At 31.2% G+C, this 20,134-nt stretch overlaps 1 protein-coding gene across 1 annotated transcript in view; it reads left to right on the top strand.

Moving 5' to 3' along the window:
- The first annotated feature begins 12,283 nt into the window (after positions 1-12,283).
- The window catches only part of LOC117931974 (UMP-CMP kinase 3-like), a 35,596-nt gene continuing 27,745 nt past the window's right edge, over positions 12,284-20,134 (top strand). Inside the window, exons 1-6 of the mRNA XM_034853035.1 lie at positions 12,284-12,377; positions 13,707-13,769; positions 14,784-14,838; positions 17,794-17,911; positions 19,627-19,783; positions 19,959-20,039. Of these exons, the coding sequence (XP_034708926.1) occupies positions 13,740-13,769; positions 14,784-14,838; positions 17,794-17,911; positions 19,627-19,783; positions 19,959-20,039 (441 nt within the window). The 5' untranslated portion in view covers positions 12,284-12,377; positions 13,707-13,739. The remainder of the gene's footprint in view (positions 12,378-13,706; positions 13,770-14,783; positions 14,839-17,793; positions 17,912-19,626; positions 19,784-19,958; positions 20,040-20,134) is intronic.

Below are 20,134 nucleotides of genomic sequence, written 5' to 3'. Positions count from 1 at the left end.
ATTAAAGTCAAAGGGCTTAAGCTTTAGTGAAGAAGAGTTTGCATTGATTATAGACTTGAGTTTTGGTCCTATTCCAAAATGTGACAAAAAACCATTACGAATAAGGGACACATACTTTAAAGGAGAAAACAAGGTGTTTAATGATGAGTTGGAGAAAGTTTTTCTTTCTTTAGGAGAGGTAAAAAGAAAAAAAAAAGAATAAGGAAAAAAAAAGAATTTGAAGATGAAGAGGTGATAAAGTTGACACTTTTGTATTTTTTTAGAGCATGTTTTATATGGGAAAAAATGGAAAAATTTAATAGATATGGAATGGGTTGCTTTGGTTGATAATTTGGAGGCTTTTAACAAGTATCCACGGGGGGAGGGGGGATTTGTTATGAGAGGACACTATTTGGTTTGCAAAGAGTTTTAGAGAACCGGCTATCCAAATACCAAGATAAAAAGAAAGCAAAGGGAGAAGCTACAGTTGAAGCATATAGTCTTGTTGGATTTCCATATGCCTTCCAGGTTTGGGCATACGAGGCTATTCCACTTATTGGATTGAAATATGTCACTCGTGTATCTGAGAGTTATCCTTGAATATTAAATTGGAGTGCAACTAGTGCTCCAAGGTCTATTGAGGTTGAAAAGGTCTTTCTAGAGCCTAATGTAAGTAATTCTTTACCTTTAAATTTTAATAATGCAATTATAAATATTATTGTATTATTATTTATTAATAATTATATTTGATTTGGATTTTCTAGTTAACTTTTCATTCACTCCTAACACCCACTTTAGAGGAGCAACAACAAGACTATTGCAAGCATATAGATAAATAAGGAGCTTCAACAGAAATGTTGCACCAATCAAATGCCTCACAAGGTGCCAAGAAGGATGACTTAAGGCATGAAAAAGGCTCATCTAACACTGTTACATATGTTGCTGCTGCTACTGCTGCAATGGCAGAAGAAACAACAAATGATGCAGTTATCCCATCAATAGTGGTGGTAACTTAACCTAAACTTAGCCATCATAAATAATGCATGCATGTTCTTTTTTGTACTTTATTTAATACAAGATGTTCACTCCATAATTAACATGTGGAACCTGACCTTAACTAGTGTTAAGTTCATTATAAATAAACTTATAGGAAGTTAAGTCTATAGGGATCATGAAAAAACCTAAATTTAACAAGTGTGTTATTTCAAAGTAAACAAACTTGTCATAATATATATATATATATATATATATATATGTATGTTGTAAGTGTTAAATTTTTATTTCATTTATGTGAAATATGTGCAAAAATTATGGATGGAGTTTGTGAAATTCAGACAAAGCTCAGAGTTAAATTTCAGTCATTTAAAGAAAGAAATTGAAGGACTCAACTTGAAGATGGATGAATTGAAACAACTTTTATTAGAAGTTAGTGACATGTTTACTATGTTTATATTTTCTAATACTTCAATGTTTTGACATTTGTGTTTTCTCATATTTATTATTATTAGGTGGTGTATGCAATTTCAGATTAAGAGTTCGAATGAGGAACATGTTATGCATGACACTAGATTCATAAAATCTAGTACAAAGGAAAAGGATAACAATATGGGCTTTGATTTCCAGACTGGAATTTTTTAGGATGTTATAGATGATGAAGTGGAGAGGAATGACATTCCCATGGATGTGAACATTGGCATGGAAGCTTCTAGAAACCTTCACCTTTAGAAAAACACATGACTAAAGAGTTGAAAGATGATTACTCTAATGATGATCCAGTTATTGATATTGTCAAGTTGTTTGGTACCCAACTATGTCGGGCGAGTTTTCAGTATATGTTGAAATCTTTTTTTCTTTCCCAAAAAAAAAAAAAAAGGGGGAATTGACGTTTGATTTTTTTTCCTTCTTTCTCTCTCTATCTCTCTCTCTCCCTCTAAATTGGATTTGTTCTTCTAGGTTAAACTAGCCGATAAGGTGGAAACCTACCTTAATTTAATGAAACCCTAAATAAATTTGATGCAAATCTCATAAACTCAACATGGGGAAACATGCCCCAATATAGAGAATCTAATACTTTACTAAGAACAATTTCCAACTCAACAATAATCCACTATGAAATCAAACATTGGGAACTTGGAATGATGAAAGTTGCCAATAAACCTAACAACACTCCATTAAGGACTATTTCCATCTCAATAACAATCTGACATGTCAAAGAACAAATAATCCATCTCAAAAGTACTTCGTTGGCAAAACTACCATCATCTTAAAACGATCCACTGAAAACTGCCTCTACATCTCATAGAATACTCCTCTAGGTATCATGATACAGAATAATCAATCTAGTTTGTCTTAGAGGCTCTCAACTAGGAACTCATAATGACTACAAAGAATATTCACTTAAATATGCCAATGCCTTAAAGTGTGCTCCAATAAGGATCTAGAATGCACATCAATCAAACTAATCTATCTCAAGAGTGCTCTAATAGTGAGTCATGATATCTACATATCATTAAAGATTATTCTTCCTTTACTTTACAATAAATAAATTATTTTTATATATTTAATATATTTTAATTCATTTATATAAATATTAAATAATTTAAAAGTATTTTAGTTTCTCACTAATTTTACTTATCTTCGATTTTCTTGAAAATAATCTTATTGATATGATTGGCCGGATTTCCTTTTTAGAGGTTGCTATGCCTTGGTCAGTTTTCACTAAAAATTCCAAACACCACTAATATTAATCATGGAATCTGTATTGGTCACATTATAAAATAATTGGACTAAAATGGTTCCAAAAGAAAAATAATTGCTTTTTCAAGATCGTCACGTTAAAAAGCTTCCAAAGCTCAACCTAGAAAATGGGTAGCAGGGAAAACAAAGGGAGGAAGATTTGAGGCTGAGTTGATAAAAGGAGGAAGGCAATGGGAATCAAGGAGATGGAGGATGGAACTTGGTTCATTAGCTTGATGGACCATGGAACATGCTCCAATTCTCTATCCCAACGAATTGAGTTCTGATTCTTCGGTCAAATGGCTTTTATATATGTATGTATTCTCGTATCACTTGCAACTCGGTGGGCTTTAGAATATGTACGAAATGTTATTCGCATTTCCAATCATTTTCTGATTATCTTCTTGTACTGCCCCCTAACCCATCTTCCATCCTTTTTCTTGGTTGACAATCCAACTATCTGCTCATTCACCATGCGTTCACATCTATGCTATTAAAAACATAAAAATAAATAAATAAAACAAAAACAAAATTTGTCTAATAGTGAAATAAGAATTATTTTTCAGGTCTTCGTGAACTAATTTGGTATATCAAAAAAGATATCAACAATCAGATAATATCACAAGTATCATTATTTTGTATCGTGATCCCTTCATTTCTTTTAAATATGGGTCTCATTATTTTATGTTATGATTCCATACTCTTATTTATTTGTGGGTTGATATCATTCTTTTATGATTTGATTTTATTCCTTGGTATCATGATCTTAATTGCTTGTATTAATTTAAATTTTTCCAAATGATCCTAAAGACAAAGTTAGATTAATTGGTGCCTGATATTTAGAAAATAGATCAATTATACATTTGGATAAACCTTTTTAAAAAGAAAAAATAATAGTGATTTTACGGTGTTTTTATTCTGAGTGTTTTTAGTGAAAGTGTTTTCTCTAAAAGTGTTTGTAGCATAATTACATTTGTTCGTTTAATAGTGATTTTATGAAATATTTTTAACTGAAAAAGTATTTTTGAAAAAAATTAGGTATTTAGCAAAATTTAGAAAACACTTTTAAAAAACTGAAAAATCATTTATAATATTTTTCTGAAAAACACTTTATAAGTGATTATTTTAAAAATACTTTTAGATAAAACATTTTTATGAAAAATAATTCAAACACATAATTTTTTTTAAAACACTTTTTAGGTTAAAAATACTTTTTAAAATTACTACCAAATGAATTATTAAGAGTGTATTTGATAGTGATTTTAAAAAGTATTTTTAATATTTCTAATATTTTCTATAACTATTGCAAAACATATTTAATCAACTAAGTATTTTATCTTTTTCAAATAAAAATATCTAAAAAGGTGATAAAAATACAAAAGGTGAACTTATTTTGATTTCTTAAAATAAAAGTATTTATCAAATTTTAGTAGATACCAATTGTAATTGTAATTATTTATTTGGATATAATAATTAAAGGTCAAATTAGTATTGTTCCCTCCTCTCTAGAGTCTAGATTCCATTCTAACTATGTCTATCCTTTTGCCGACACGCTCAACTGTTCCACTTTCTTGGAGTCGTCTAAAAGGTCGAAAAGAATCCCCTTTATGAAAACTTTTGGGGATGAGGTTAAAATTTGTTGACTCATCTGAATTACAAAAATAATTATTACATATTGGATGGTGAATGCTTTTGCTCCTTTCCCCATATTTAACTTCCTTGGCCAAGTTTCCGTTTTTGGATTATGAAATCAAAGGGTATTAGGATTTAGGAACTTCGACAACATTGTGTGATTCAATTTGAATCATGGATGTTTCCGTGTAACTTTAAAGTGAAAATATGGATACAAGAATATAAGTATAAATATAAGTATACATATATATAGAACAAAAAAAAAAAAGGTAATAAAATACACATGGAATCAACTTTTAATCTCTACCGTTGAAAACTTATGAAAATTATAAACATTTGAATGAATGTACAAACAATGGAATCAAGAAACAAAAGATTGAGATTAGATATAAATGAATAAAATCAAGATATAAAGCAATAAATATAAAAAATATTTGGTTAGAATTGATGAAATAATTCTCAAATTGTGAATCTAAGGGTCTGTTTAGTTCCTATTTTCAAAAACTATTTTCTATTCTTGAAAACAAAAAAAAAAAAAAACTTATTTGGGGAATGAGGTATGTTTTTGTTTTTTGTGTTTTTCGTGTTTTCAAAAACCAATTTTTTGAAAATAATAAAAAGATGTTTTCATTGTTTTTTCACTGTTCAAAGCATAGACTGTTTTTCATGTTTTTTTTTTTTTATGTTTTCCACAAAGGTGAGTTCTACCCAACTACCCCACCCCCACCCGTAAACCCTTTCTTCTTTCTTAAATTATTGAAATTAATATACTTACACATGGTTATAAATTCATAATTTGTTTAAGAAAATTATAACTAGTATAAAAATTTTAAAATTGAATAATTTTTTTTAATTTAAATGAATTGTACATATGAAAATTATTTATATATTTATAATATCAAGTTAATTAAAGAAAACACTTTATTAATTAAAAAAATAACTTTTGAATATGTTTTTTGTTTTACTTATTTTAAAAAACTTTTTTATTTACTCAACTAAACATGTTTTTTTTTTTTTGAACAAAAACTGTTTTACAAAATTCAGTTCCCAAACACGATTTTTTTTTTTTTTTTTTTTAAAACACAAAAAACTGTTCTTAAAAACTATTCTCAAAAACAGTTTTCCAAAACAGTTTTCAAAAACAGCAACCAAATAAACCCTAATCATTTCCATGTTTTTTCTTGAAAAGTAACCCTTTTTTTTTTTTTACATAAATACTATTTATCATTTTAAGTATTTACATATAGGTTTTAAGAGAAATAATTATTTTTATAAAAAAATAATAAGAACATTTGTATTAAATGAGAAAAAAAAAAAAAAAGACGAGAAATTGAATTTCAAAAATTAAGTTTTCAAAAACCTATCCTTTAACACCATATAAATCCTTCAATTTTTGTCTTCTGCGTTATTGAATGCATATATGAACGAATTAATGACAATAATGGCGTCTTGGAAAAGTAACAGTATCCGACCCCATCACATTGATTGCAGTTTTCCACTTGATTCTGATTTCTCTTTCGATATTTTGTACTCTCGTTATATTTCTTTACACATGTAAACCTTCAGTCCATCGCATATTTGCTCTTTCATCTTCGCTTTTTTTCATCTTTTGGATCGGATGATCCGGAAAAAAAGTTACAAAAGGATAAGGAGATGATCTGTGGATTCTTACAGGATAATGTTCTTTTACTTTATGTTTTGGCTTGAAAATTTGAAGAAAAATTATAATGAAACAAAAATAAAAAATAATTTAAATTTATTTTTCTTTTTTTTATTTTTTTATATGAATATTAAATAATTTTATTTATTTTATATTTTATATCATAAAATTAAATATAAGAAAATCATTTGCATAGCCTCGTATCTAGATGTACCAAATGTGCATGGAATAAGTGGCATCTAATACTTACTAGAAGAAGCCTTGGCATATCTCAAAAAATGCGGTATGTATTTGTTGGAGTACGTGAAAAGAGTACCACCCAAAATATGTGATCAATCACGTAAATTGTGTATATATTTTAAGTATTATTGGTTTGTATTTAGTCTTATTCTCGTTCTTTGTATTTGTATTTCTCTTTATATCATGGTTTTATTCTTTACATTTCCATTCAATAATTTAAATTTTTGTGTGTGATGTTTCACATCAAATAGAACAGTAGTTTTGGGCACTTATAGACATATTTTAAATATATGAGCATCTGTTGGACTTACAACGAATAATATCTACATAATTTGGAGTGAGTTATGATAAATAGTATCATAACTAATTCTTCAAATTGATGAATGATAGTTTTTCATTGATTATTTCACTTGTTCATATACAGAATATATATAGAGGGTAATCATCATTCTGAGAATGGGAAAGAATGATATAAGGAAGGAATGATATAAGAAAATAACAACTAATATCCTAATATCTCAACATTTCTAATATAAGGAATTATATAAGGAAATAACAACTAATATTCTAATATCTCAACATTTCTAATATAAGGAATGATATAAGGAAAGAACAACTAATATCCTAATATCTCAACTTTCCTAATATCTAAACATTCCTAATATCTCAATATTCCCCCTCAAGTTGGTGCATAGATGTCACAATGCCCAACTTGTCTAAAAATTTTGAGAACACTCGACTTGAGACTGCAGCTTTGGTGAGGATATCGGCCAATTGATCTTCCGATCGAATCTTAGGCAATTCCATAATCTTGCAATTCCATAATCTTATCATCCAACTTCTCCTTAATGAAGAATCTGTCCACCTCGACATGCTTTGTACGATCATGTTGTACTAGATTATGAGCAATATCACATGCGGCTTTATCGTCACAAAACAATCAGATTGGTTGCCTAAATAGGCAACCTAAATCCTGTAAGAGGAGTCTTAGCTATAATGCCTCACAAAGTCCTAGAGTCATACCCCCTAAATTTCGCTTCTGCACTTGAACGAGCGACGATATTCTGCTTCTTACTTTTCCATGTCACAAGATTACCACCTACAAAAGTAAAGTAACCAAATGTAGATCGCCTATCATCCACTGCACTAGCCCAACCAGCATCAATATATACTTCTATACTTTGATGATCAACATTTTTAGTGAACAAAATTCCCTTCCCATAAGCATTCTTCAAATACCTCAAAATACGCATGACTGCATTCATATGTTGTTCTCCAAGATTATGCATGTATTGACTTACTACACTCAATGCATAAGCAAGATCTAGTCTTGTATGAGCTAAGTACATTAATCTCCCCACAAGTCTCTGGTATCTTCCCTTATCGGTTGATACTTGATTAGGCTCAACACACAATTTCATACCTTCTTCTATTGGTATATCAACAGGTTGACATTCTGACATTCCAATCTCCTGTAAAAGATCTAAGGCATACTTTCTTTGAGATAGAAAAATTTCTTCACTTGATCGAGAAACTTCAATCCCAAGAAAGTATTTTAGAGGACTTAGATCTTTCATTTCGAATTCTCTACATAGATAGTTTTGCAGAGCTTTTCTTTTTTCAGGATCATTTCCTATAACTACCATGTCATCCACATATACGATGAGTGTTGTAATCTTACCATGTTGCTTTTTCAGGAACAAAGTGTGATCTAAATTACTTTGATGATAGCCAAAAGCTCTCATTGACTTTGTGAACCTTCCAAACCATGCTCTCGGGGATTGCTTCAACCCATACAATGACTTCTTCAATTTGCACATCTTCTGACATTGCTTTTCTGACACCATGCATCATGGTGGAAGATCCATATATACTTCTTCAGATAACTCGCCATGCAAAAAGGCATTTTTCACATTGAACTGTTGTAATGGCCAATCCAGGTTTACAGCTAAAGACAGTAATACTCAAACTGTGTTGATCTTAGTTACGGGTGAAAATGTCTCTATGTAGTCAATTCCATAAGTTTGAGTGTACCCTTTTGCTACCAGTCTTGCTTTAAATCGTTCAATACTTCCATCTGTCTTATACTTCACAGTATAGATCCAACGACACCCAACTGGCTTCTTTTTTGGTGGACATTCTATGAGTTCCCATGTTTCATTCTTCTGCAATGATTTCATCTCTTCATTCATGGCTGCTTTCCACCTTGGATCAGCTAAGGCTTCCTGCACACTGTTAGGAATAGCTATAGTAGATAATTGATTTTCAAATGACTTATTTGATTCAGACAAATGATGGTTAGACACATAGTTGCTCATGGGATATTTGACTTTGGTAGACAATTCAGGTTCATATGTGGGTTTAGGAATACCTCTATTATGATGGTATGGTAACCGTTTCATGAATGGATCAGGTTTCAAATTAAGAACACCCTCCACAAACGACGATTGGTTTGGTATTTCAGTGAAGACATCTTCGGATCCAAATTGTTCAAATGGTGGTGATGGTTCAATTGTACCGTCTCTTCCTTCTTCTATCACTTCTTCAGTTTCTAGGTGGTCATTACTACTTGGTTCCAAAGTTGTACCACTCATATCCAACTCACCCGCTTCCTGGTTCACTAGTTCAGATTGTCCAGATTCATCCTCCTCAGAGATATGCTAATCATAATCGAGAGTCTGAATTTTCTTCTGGTACTCCCCCTAAAGTTCAGTCTCGAATGAAAAATACATCGAATCTTCATTAAACACCACATCAATTGTAATAAACATTCGTCGAGTTTGAGGATGGTAACATCGATATCCTTTTTTGTGCAATGCATATCCAATAAACACACATTGCAATGCACAGGAAGTTAACTTGGTGCGTTAGTGTTTGTGTAGATGCACAAATGCCATGCAACCAAAAACACGAGAAGGTAGATTTGGGGCGGTTGGGGCAACTACAGCATTAGTAAGAGCTTGGAGAGGTGCTTGGAAGTTAAATGAGCTGGAAGGTACCTGATTGATCAAGTATGTGGCAAATGTGATTGTTTTTCCCTAATAAGATATCAGTATTTTTGCTGCTATCAAGGAAGCATGAACAACCTCTAACAAGTGCCAATTTTTTCATTCAACGACTCCATTTTGTTGGGGTGTATTGGAACAAGTAGTCTAATGAATGATGCCATGTCCTTCCAAATACTTTTGAAGATCAGAACTCTGATATTCTCCACCATTATCGTTACGCAGAACCTGAACCTTTGCATTGTACCGAGTTTCAATCATTTTATGAAAATTTTGAAACAACAAGTTCACTTCATCTTTGGTTTTCATCAAGCATAACCATGTTATTCTGGTAGAATCATCAATAAAAGTAACAAACCAACGCGAAACACTCAAAGTTGGGACTTTGGATGGGCCCCAAACATCAGAATGTATAACCATAAAAGGAAACAGACTTTTAATAATGCACTCCAAATTTCTTGAGCGGTGGGTAAGCGTAAGTAACGCTTCATAATTTCTGGATTCATGGACATTAACAACTATCTCTTCACCTTTTGATTCTCAGCATACCATTTTTCATATTCATCTTCTGACTCTTTTGGTGGATTTGTCTTACCTCGAATGTAGGAAAGTTTTTCCCATTCGACAATATGCATTTCCACGAGTTGTGACCAAACGTCATAGTTTGATTCAGTCAAAATAATTCTTGGATTAAAAGTACCTTCAAATTAAAAAACAATAGTATTTTTTTCACTCATTTTTTTTTTATCGCAAAGGAGGGCCGATGGCTGGCCTTATCGACAAAATATCCAGGATTTCAATTCCATGACTTTGATACCATCTTCAAATTGATGAATGATAGTTTTTCATTGATTATTTCATTTGTTCATGTATAGAGTAAATATAGAGGGTAATCACCATTTTAAGAATGTGAAAGAATGATACAAGGGAGGAATGATATAAGGAAAGAACAACTAATATCCTAATATCTCAACATTCCTAATATTTCAACTTTTCTAATATTTAAACATTCCTAATATCTCAACACTAATCACTTATCCACGTTTGAGGATTTATTTGGTGTGTTTGTTTATTTAATTCCATAGTTCAGTGAGATAGAATGAGGATATTGTGTATATATGAAGATCATTATGATATCTTATATAAGATAAAAGATAAAGTTATTGACGTTTGAATCTTTTTAACCTCATAGATACGTTTTAAAGATATGAGAACCTCTTTAGGTTTAAAGCAAATAATATCTACATGGTTGGATGCGAGTCTACATAATTGAGTATGTGTTTACATGATTGAGTGTAGATCGTTACATTTTGTACACTTTTAATTGTGAAAATTGAGAGTTTGATACATATGAAATAGAATAGTTTTCCCCCAAAATATGATACAAAATGTCAAATCACAAACCATGTCATTTGAATAGCAAAAGTCAATGTCACATTTTAAAAATAATAATATAGTGTTTTTTTTTTTTTTTGGTAAAATACAATAAAAATTATACTAGAAGCCATATTTTTCTATCTTCCATATTAAGTTATCTGCCAAGAAGCCATTAAACATTATTGGAACAGGGTTTTGAAACTAAATCTAAAACATAATTTTCAAATGGAAAATATCAACACTATGAAAATCTAACTGAACATGATATGTGCATAAGGCTTATGCAAGAACAAACATTTTCTTGAATTTTTTTTAAATAGTGTTTAACTATTACGCTATTACGTTTAACAATTAAAAAAAGAAAAAAAAAACATACATAGTTTTTCAATTTCTCCAAAGTATTAGTAAATAAGAAGCCATTCTAAGCTTTAAATATGGGTTTTGTTTTTGGAATTTAAAATAATAAGCAACATGTTTCTTATTATTATGAATATAAAGAAATAAAAAAATGTATCATTTTTGACACTAAATTAACTTCAAAATCATTTTAAATGATTTCTTAAATTTCTAAAAATAAATTTTCAAATTTATCAAGTATCCTAAAAGGGACTCCCTGTAAGTCTTTCATATCGAGTTTTTAGAATTTATTTAAAGAAATGGTTTTTAAAAAGGTTTATTTGATTAAAATGATCAATAAAAACCCAAAATTTGAAATTTAATAATCTGTTCTTTTTTTGTTTCATTTTGATAAAAATATCCTTATTACTTTTTTATAAAAATAATTTTGAAAACCTACAAATACTTGAAATAGTAGAAAACATTTATATAAAAAGCAGATTGCTTTTCAAATAAAAATATAAAAAAAATTAAATTTATAATTTGGAGATTATTTCGTACTTTTAACCAAATATTTCTTTTAAATTTAGTAACCTTAAAAACATTTAAAACACCCGATTTCCCGTTTTAAAGAAGCTCGGTTAAAACTCATTACCAAATAAAAAATTTCTTCCTTTGACTTCTAAAAACTAAACCTTCTCCATTACATTTCCTTTTTCTTTATCCAACTTGACTTCATTTCTTAAATAATTGATTTTCAAAAACAATTTTTAAAAACATATATCACAAGGCCTTACCGTTTTGTTTGGATAACTTTTGAAAAGTTAAGAAGCCTGTTTTTATATTCAATAAGAACTTTTATACTCATTTAATTAATTTTATGAAATATTTATTTTAATTTATAAATAAAATTATGATTTTAATTTCAATTTCAAATTCTAATTAAGTCTAAGAGTATACAAACTCAATGTCATGAATTTAGGCTTTTCCTAAATTCACGTGCGAACACTTATAAAACTCTCCCTACATATCCATTTTATTTTATATTTTGGAAACCATATGATTTTTTTATTTTTTTATTTTTTTATTTTTTTATTTTTTTGCGTTTTCGGAACGGAAAAATGTTGACATTAAGGGGCCACAGAGCAGTAGAGTTGAAAATTACTCAACATCGTGGGATTAGCCGTTTTAATCACGCAAGGTGGGTTTACCACCACTACCCACCGAGGGGATCCAAGTAAGGGAGGAAAAAAAAAAAAAAAAAAAAAAAAATGAACATGCATTTAAAACGTCACTATATAAGAGGCCACGCGGAGAGCCAGTGACAAATCGCAACCGAGTTTTGGCTTTTCAGAGCTCCCCCGTTTCCCTCTCAATTCTCTCTTCTCCATTTCTCCACCACCACACAGAAGGTTTGTCTCAGATCTCTTCAGATCTATCTCTGCTCTCACCATTTCTCTTCAATTAATTTTGGAATGCTGCTCTGATTTGTCATTTGAATTGTGATTTCGGTACTGCTCGGCTTTTTTTTTTTTTTTTACCAGTTTTCTGATCTATGATTTTGGTAATGGAGCACTGATCTGTTTCTTTCGTATCTTGTCTGTGATGTGTTTTTTGATATATGCTTGCTTCTGCCATTTCTCGACACTTGAATGATCTCGCTTTTGATTCTGGTGGAGCACTTTTCTCTTTTCCAATCTTATTTGGTTCCACCAATTCTTTTCGCTGGTTTTGATTTTGATTCGGGTGGAGCGCTGATCTGGTTTAAGTCTTATTCAGGTTGTGATTTCTTATAGGTTGGCGGCTTTTACCATTTCTCAGCATTATTATTATTATTATTATTTTTAATTTCGATTTGAATGAGGCTCTGATCTCGTTTGAATCTTATTTGGGTTCTAATTTCTTCCAGTATATGTATGTTGTTCAAGTATGAGCTCGTATTTCATTGTTTCAGCGATTTTGCTTGGATCGGATCAGTTTTGGTTGTTGATTGTGTTCAATTTGTCCCTGTGCACTTGCGCCCCTTTTTGTTAGGCTCCTTTCTATAAAAATTCTATTTGTACCTAGGAAGAAAATTTATTCGTGGACTTTCTGTAGTGGATCTGTTGAGAATTAGATGAGGTATGCTTTTAAATCAAAAAATGTGTTTCTTTTTCTTGTCTTGATTTTCAACTGTGCAGGGTTTGGGTAATTAAAATCAAAATGTTTGTTTAAATTTGTGGATTTGAAACGATAGTGTAGGTATGGGTTTGTGATTGTTTGAATCAATAGTTTATTTTTTCCTTTTTTCCGTAAAAATTGAATGAACCTAACATGTCAATCTATTTTAATTATCCTTGGGATCTGCACAAGGAATATAATACCAATCATGTGGGTTCATGTGCCAATATGATAACATTATGTGATGTCATGTGGTCACACTGTATGATGATGTGATAATGATTTATGGTGGCTTGTTACTGTGCTGGTTGGATTATTAAAAAAATCATTTATTAGGCTTGACATTTTGTTCAAATAGCATTGCAAGGTCGGAAAAAATGGGAGATTATACCAGCTGACAGTAATAGACATGAAATGACACCATTTCAGTTTCTTTGTTACTAATACTTACAAAGGTTGACCTATCTTGTGATGGCCTCATTTTGGATGCTGAATCTAAAACAAGTTATATGCTAGATGTGATAAGAGTGCTATTATAAATGTTTCTATTTTCATTTTGAATTTTTTTTTTTTGGTTGCAGATAGTGTACAAGGACAATACTTGATTGGTACTCATGGGAAGTGCTCCTGAGTCTGTCATCAAGGTAGCTTTTATTTTTTTTGGTTATTTTGTTTGTGTTTTATCAATTTAGTGCTAAATCCAAAAATAATAGGAGTTGTTAAAAAGTGAGCTAGTGAATCATTTAGTTAAAGTTTTCAAAGTACTTTCATATTTTTAGAAGCACTGTTAAAGTAACTTCCAACCCATCACTAAAAGGTATTTAAGGATCTGTTTGATAACTATTTTCAAGAACAGTTTTCTTGTTTTCCAGAACAAAAAAACTAGAAAACACGTGTGAAGGTATTTAAGGATCTATTTGACAACTGTTTTCAAGAACAGTTTTTTGTTTTCCAGAACAAAAAGAAAAAAACTAGAAAACACATATGACAACTAGAAACCGTTTTATGTTCTTGAGAACAGAAAACAAGGTATTTTTAGAGAATATCTTTTAGTTATTTTCACTTGTTTTTAAAAAAAATTATATAAACATGTATAATGATTAAAAATAAAGCTTTAAACATAAAAATTATTTTTAAAACATATTTAAAAATATAAAAAATAGGTTAAAAACATTTTAGGTTCTCAAACAGATTTTTGTTCTACAAAATATTAGAGAACAATTTTTGAAAACTATTTTTTAGAACCGCTTTAAAAAATAGTTACCAAATAGGGCGTAAATAACTCAAGCTTAGAATGACTGCATTCCTTCTTTTCTATATACAGAACACTGTTTCATTGTGAGATTCTCTGTTGTTATTTATTTATTTATTTATTTGATTTTATTTTACCTGAGTTTAACCCATCAGAAATTGCAATGACCAAGGAATTGTGACTTAGTCCCTGTTATGAATACATTTGTACCAGTTTGTTAGTTCTTTACATTAAACAAAAAGTAACTATTTATTTTATTTTATTTTATTTTATTGATAAGATAGCAGAATCTGGTTGTTGCTGATCATTAAAAATTTGAAATATGCTTATAGAGACAAATGTTTCATTTTATCTCTTTCATGTCTCATCTTTGTGGAGTCATAGTCTGACACATATTTGGTTGCAGGAAACAAATGAAAACTTGCTAGCTGAGAAGAAGGTTAAAGTTGTTTTTGTCTTAGGTGAGCACTTTGGTTTCTGATTCTTTCAACAACTGATCCTATTCAGTAAGGTCTTTGCCTGTAAAAGTTGCACAATCCTTCTTTGCCTAGCTGAATTTCTAGTATTACTTCTCTGAATGCTTGATAATTTCTCTAACAAGTCTCATTGTTTTGTATTGTACCTAACAAGCCATTTTTTCTTATCCAAAAGTTTTAATTTGTTTATGTAAATGGTATTATGGTTTATTCTACACTCTCTTCTTGGTCTTTTTGTTTTAGTTTGTCTTTTTACTAGTGAATGTTTGTGGGTAGCAACAGTATTATTTTGGTAAATCCTGATCTGTATTTACTGTAGTTAAGGACACATAAAATTATTCTTGACAAAAAAATGATTTAGACTATCTCCATAGGATACTAACTCTCAAATGCAGGATGGAAGCAGCCAAGTTGCTAATCAAATAATGTATTGACCAAATGCAGGTCATTGTAGGGAGACTGGAAGGTCTTAGAAAGTCAGATTGAAAACACACACTTAAAGAAAATCAAATTATAAATTAGTTAATCAGGCTTGCTCCTGACACTCAACATTGACCTGAAACATGAATTTTGAGTTGTTACCTCCTTTTAGTACCTAAATGGCCTTGTTTCTTAGTTGTTAATTAACCTGGACTGCCAAATGACTCCAAAAGGCATTGCAAGTTGATTTGAACCAATCTAGTTGCCCTAATACTGAATCCCACCTTTTATTCCATGTTCTCACTTATCACAACATATTGGGAAGATTCAGAATTTTCTGTTGAGAGTTTGAAGGTTCTCTCTCTCTCTCTCTCTCTCTCTCTCTCTCTCTCTCTCTCTCTTATTAAGGATGAAACTGGAGATTTGAAGTTTCGATTAAGAAGGTGAAATCAACAATTTTAAATTAAAGTTTCTTCAATTTCAAGTCTTCTAAATTCTTCCCTGATCTCTTGCTAGGTCAACCCTTAAGCCCCCTGGGACCTTAATCGATCTATTGTCTCCATTCTTTCAATTTGTCCCTTTCTCTGATTTTAGCTGCACAGAGCTGATTTCCACAATTTGAACTATAAGGAGTTGATAATTTACACATCACTAGATGCTGTCAACAATTGGTTTCCTTTGAAGGCAAACTCTAAAAGTGATAGTTGTGTTGGAATTGAGAAATTAGGAAATTTTGATTACTGGAATTAGTTTGAATAAATTCAAGCTTGATTGCAGCCCTTTAGGTTCCATAATTAGTATTTATTTGTTCACATGAAAAAATAAGAAAATTTTCGAGCACAAATTATTGAAAGTTGATTTACCTATTGTGATTAGTTTCTGTTAATAAGCATGCTTGTAGCTTTCTATATGTATGTTTTCTATATCACCAAGCTTATTTGGGTATGTTTCCTTGATTTTTATTGATATTTCATTAGTTTTTTCAAACATATTCATATGGATCTGCTATTAAAAGTTCTTTTATATTCTGGGGATGATTATACCATAATTATTTTTAATTGCTAGGAAACTCAAAGTTCTTACAAGGACGTCTTAACACATGAGCCACCTGGCATTTTTTTGTAAACACAATTTTTATTTGTGTGCTTGCTAACCTTATATTAGAGGTTTTCTCTTTTCCCATTTTATATACTTTTTAATTTTTTAATTTTTAATATTTTAAATTAACTGGAGGCTCTCTTTAATTATTCAAACTTGCTTTTTGAAGAGTTCCTTTTTCACCACTTTCAACCTTTCAATTTTCTTCTTCTTAGCACAACTCTTGTTTATCAGATTTTCGGTTTCACATTAAAAAAATCTGCTGAGAATGTAGTTGCTTATAAATTCTTTTGTATTTAAAGGTTCTATTTTTGTTACTGAAAATTTTGGGCTTCAGTCCTGGTACTGAATTTGGTAAAATTGTGAATAACTAATTCAATGACTACTTTGATGACTAAAAAATAGTTATGGTACATAAAAGGCTGCCAGACACCATACTTGAGACTCAACAGTCAACATCAGTGTTCATTATTCCTTATGTGGTTGTTATCTTCCTAGCCATCATTATTATTTTGGGAGTCTTCTCTGTTGCAAAGATCCTTTTCTAACAATGCACACTTTCAGGGTCGTGTCTTCCATTAGTTTATGAGGTTTGGACTTTGCCCCTATGGTTGCTCCTTCCTTTTTCAGGATCGTGTTTTCCTAATTACACCTGGGGTTGGTCTTGTATGCTATTTCTGGATTCCTGATTTGTTCCCTATTTTCTTTAACCACAAGAAGTAATTTCCGGGTTTGAATTCCTTGTGGTGTTCAATAATTCCCACTCCTGAAGTTGCCTGTCTCAAGTGACAATGATCTCAAGTTTGAGAATAGAAAAGAACCTAAAAATGGACGGTACTTAAACTATACTTTGACATTTTGCTACAAAGTAAGACCAACTTCTTCTGCGTATGCATTTTTTTTTATAAGCATGCAGATGCAAGTGTCCCTGTGGAAAGCTTCTACAGGGTGCATCTTCTGGGTATTTTCACCTAAATTCACTCTAAATACTTTCTGATTTTCAATTAAATTAATTTTAAATCTTCCAAAGGATATATTTTTGCTTCTTTTTTCGTAAAATGTTGGTTATGAAGTAATATATTAATTTTGAGCTCATGTATAGTGTAGATGATGGATTTGCTGCACTTTATACTTTTGTAGTATAATGTGATATATATGCCATTGGTAGCCGCCATTCAATAGGCATTTGTGGACCACTTACCAAAATAGGTGAAGTAGACAGTGTGGTTCAGATGGAAGAAAGAGAGTGGCAAGAAGAAAATGAAATTTATGACTGTCTCCATGGTGTATATGATCTGGTTTGTTGATTCTGTGGATTGACACACTCTCTCTCACAAAGTCACATGCATGCACACACACACACACACACATGATTTTAAGGGATTTCTCTGAACTGATATATTGATTCTGTGGATTGAGCAGGTGGTCCAGGCAGTGGGAAAGGCACCCAGTGTGCAAATATTGTGAAACACTTTGGGTACACTCATCTCAGTGCTGGTGATCTTCTACGAGCAGAAATTAAATCTGGTTCTGAAAATGGGTATGGTTTTAGAGTAATAGTTTTCAGCTAAGCTGTATTAGATCCACATTCCTTTCTGTCAAACCAAAATCTGTTCTCGTCCTTGATTCAATATACTTAGTGTCCAAATATAAGAACAGTTGCAGCTTTAAAATGGATGTTGGTTTAACAAAGAAGTCATCGAATGCTATACTGTACATTTTGCCCTTGTGAAAAAGTGGAATTATTATCTCATGGATCTTAACAATGATGATATAAACTAAACCTTATGTCTGTATGACCTAATCCATCTGATTGACTTGTAGTTCTTGAAAAGGTTTGCTAATGGAAGGCGTTTGCTTTTTCTACAGGATATATGGGTTTTCTGTTATTGTTTTCATGTATTTTCTTCTTTGGAAGCAGCTTGTATATGTATTCTCAGTCCAACGCAGTCTAATGAATAAAGGGGGAGAGGTTCCTCTTCAATCTGGAGATTGGTTGATTGAAAGAGTAATCCCCCAAATCCACTGATATGACTTAGAGACATGAATATTTTGACCAAAAAGTTGTGGTGCCATTACTTTTCTGCAAATTTTAATTTAACAAATTATAATTATGTGGGGCTTGAAGCCTCGAACATATAATTTAGTTCTTATTTGCCCCCATGAGTGATCATTCTACAATGTTTACTTGGTTTTAAGAGACCAAGTGTGTGCGGGTGTTCATATTAAGTAATCCGTAGAATTACAAATGCATTGGAGGTGCTCTAGGCTCTATTGTTTTCTTAAGTTGCTCTTTTCAAGCACACTCATGCTCCTGCTCTATGCTCTGTTTACTTAGTTCTTGACCTTACTGTATTCCTCTTGGTGGGTATGGGTGTTGTTTTTTTTTTATTTTTTATTTTTTCCTGTACCTTTTCATACTGGTGGAACTGTGAGTTGGAAACTTTCATTTTTGTAGCCTTATGTTGGGGACATCCTACCCTAGGAATTGGTGTAATTGGACTTTCCTGATGATTTGATTTGCAGACCTTTGGTTGTAGATGACTATCTCATGTTTTTCTTTATTCTTACGCTTGTGCTTTTGGCTGAAATGGCTGCAATTAGTGAAGTCAATAATAGTTAGTTAAGATCTTTCTCATTGGTAACCTTTTATGTTTTTCAAAAGAGAAATTCTTGGTGTAAATTGGATGGGAGTCTGTCGATCTTAAGTTGCAGCCCCACTTCACTTAATTTTTTTCCTCAGTGTGGACCCTTTTCTTTTTCTTTTTTTCCTGGTGTTTTTCCTGCTTGTTTGTTTGTTCTTTTTCACAAATTGGAGCATGAACTCCTTTTAAGAATCAAAAGTGTGACAAATAAATAATGCTTTTGTTCTAAATTTGTGCTATGCCTTTATTGCTACAAAAAAACATATGGCAACAAATGGGACTAAGATTTCCAACCTTTTCCTTTGGGGTTTTTGAGTGAATTTCCTGTGAACAGATGGTTAGGATTGTCTTCCCACTGTTAATTATTTATTATTTATTCTTTCTTGATATGTTATATAATGAACCATCAAGTGCATTTTATTTTTGTTGCATGTGGACAAAATTTGAATGCCTTTTTATCCACCGATGCTGTTCTCTTCCTTTCTGATTATTCTGAAAAGACTATTTTATGTTGTTGCAACAGCATGTGGATTCTGCTATGGTTTAAATGGGTGATTCTTTTTAAACAATGACCTTGCTAATAAAGTCTGTGTTTGCTAATGTGCTGCAGGAATATGATTCAGAGCATGATTAAGGAGGGAAAGATTGTTCCTTCAGAAGTAACAATTAAGCTTCTTCAACGAGCAATACTGGAAGACAGTAACGACAAATTTCTTATTGATGGTTTTCCCCGTAATGAGGAAAACCGTGCTGCATTTGAGGCTGTTGTAAGCTCTCTATGATAACTCTTCTTTTATCTCGATTTTGCTATCTCTACAGATATGTAAATGTTATCCATATTCGGAATGCCCTATTCAGAATAGTTCATGTGGATTTTGTTTGCTGAAGCTGCCAATTTGGGATGCTTTCTATTGATTTTGGAAATGAATGATGTGAATGCAGACTAAAATTGAACCCGAATTTGTCCTGTTTTTTGATTGTTCGGAAGAAGAGATGGAGAGGCGCATTCTGAACCGGAATCAGGTTAGTATATATGACTAACCTTCTTTCTAAGATTTTATTTATTTATTCTATCTTGGTTTCTATTATATGTTTGCTCTTTTTTTTTAATTTTATTT

This window comes from Vitis riparia, chromosome 15 (genome assembly GCF_004353265.1).
Source record: "Vitis riparia cultivar Riparia Gloire de Montpellier isolate 1030 chromosome 15, EGFV_Vit.rip_1.0, whole genome shotgun sequence".
Lineage (NCBI taxonomy): Eukaryota > Viridiplantae > Streptophyta > Magnoliopsida > Vitales > Vitaceae > Vitis > Vitis riparia.
This window is presented reverse-complemented; position numbering and strand designations above follow the sequence as displayed.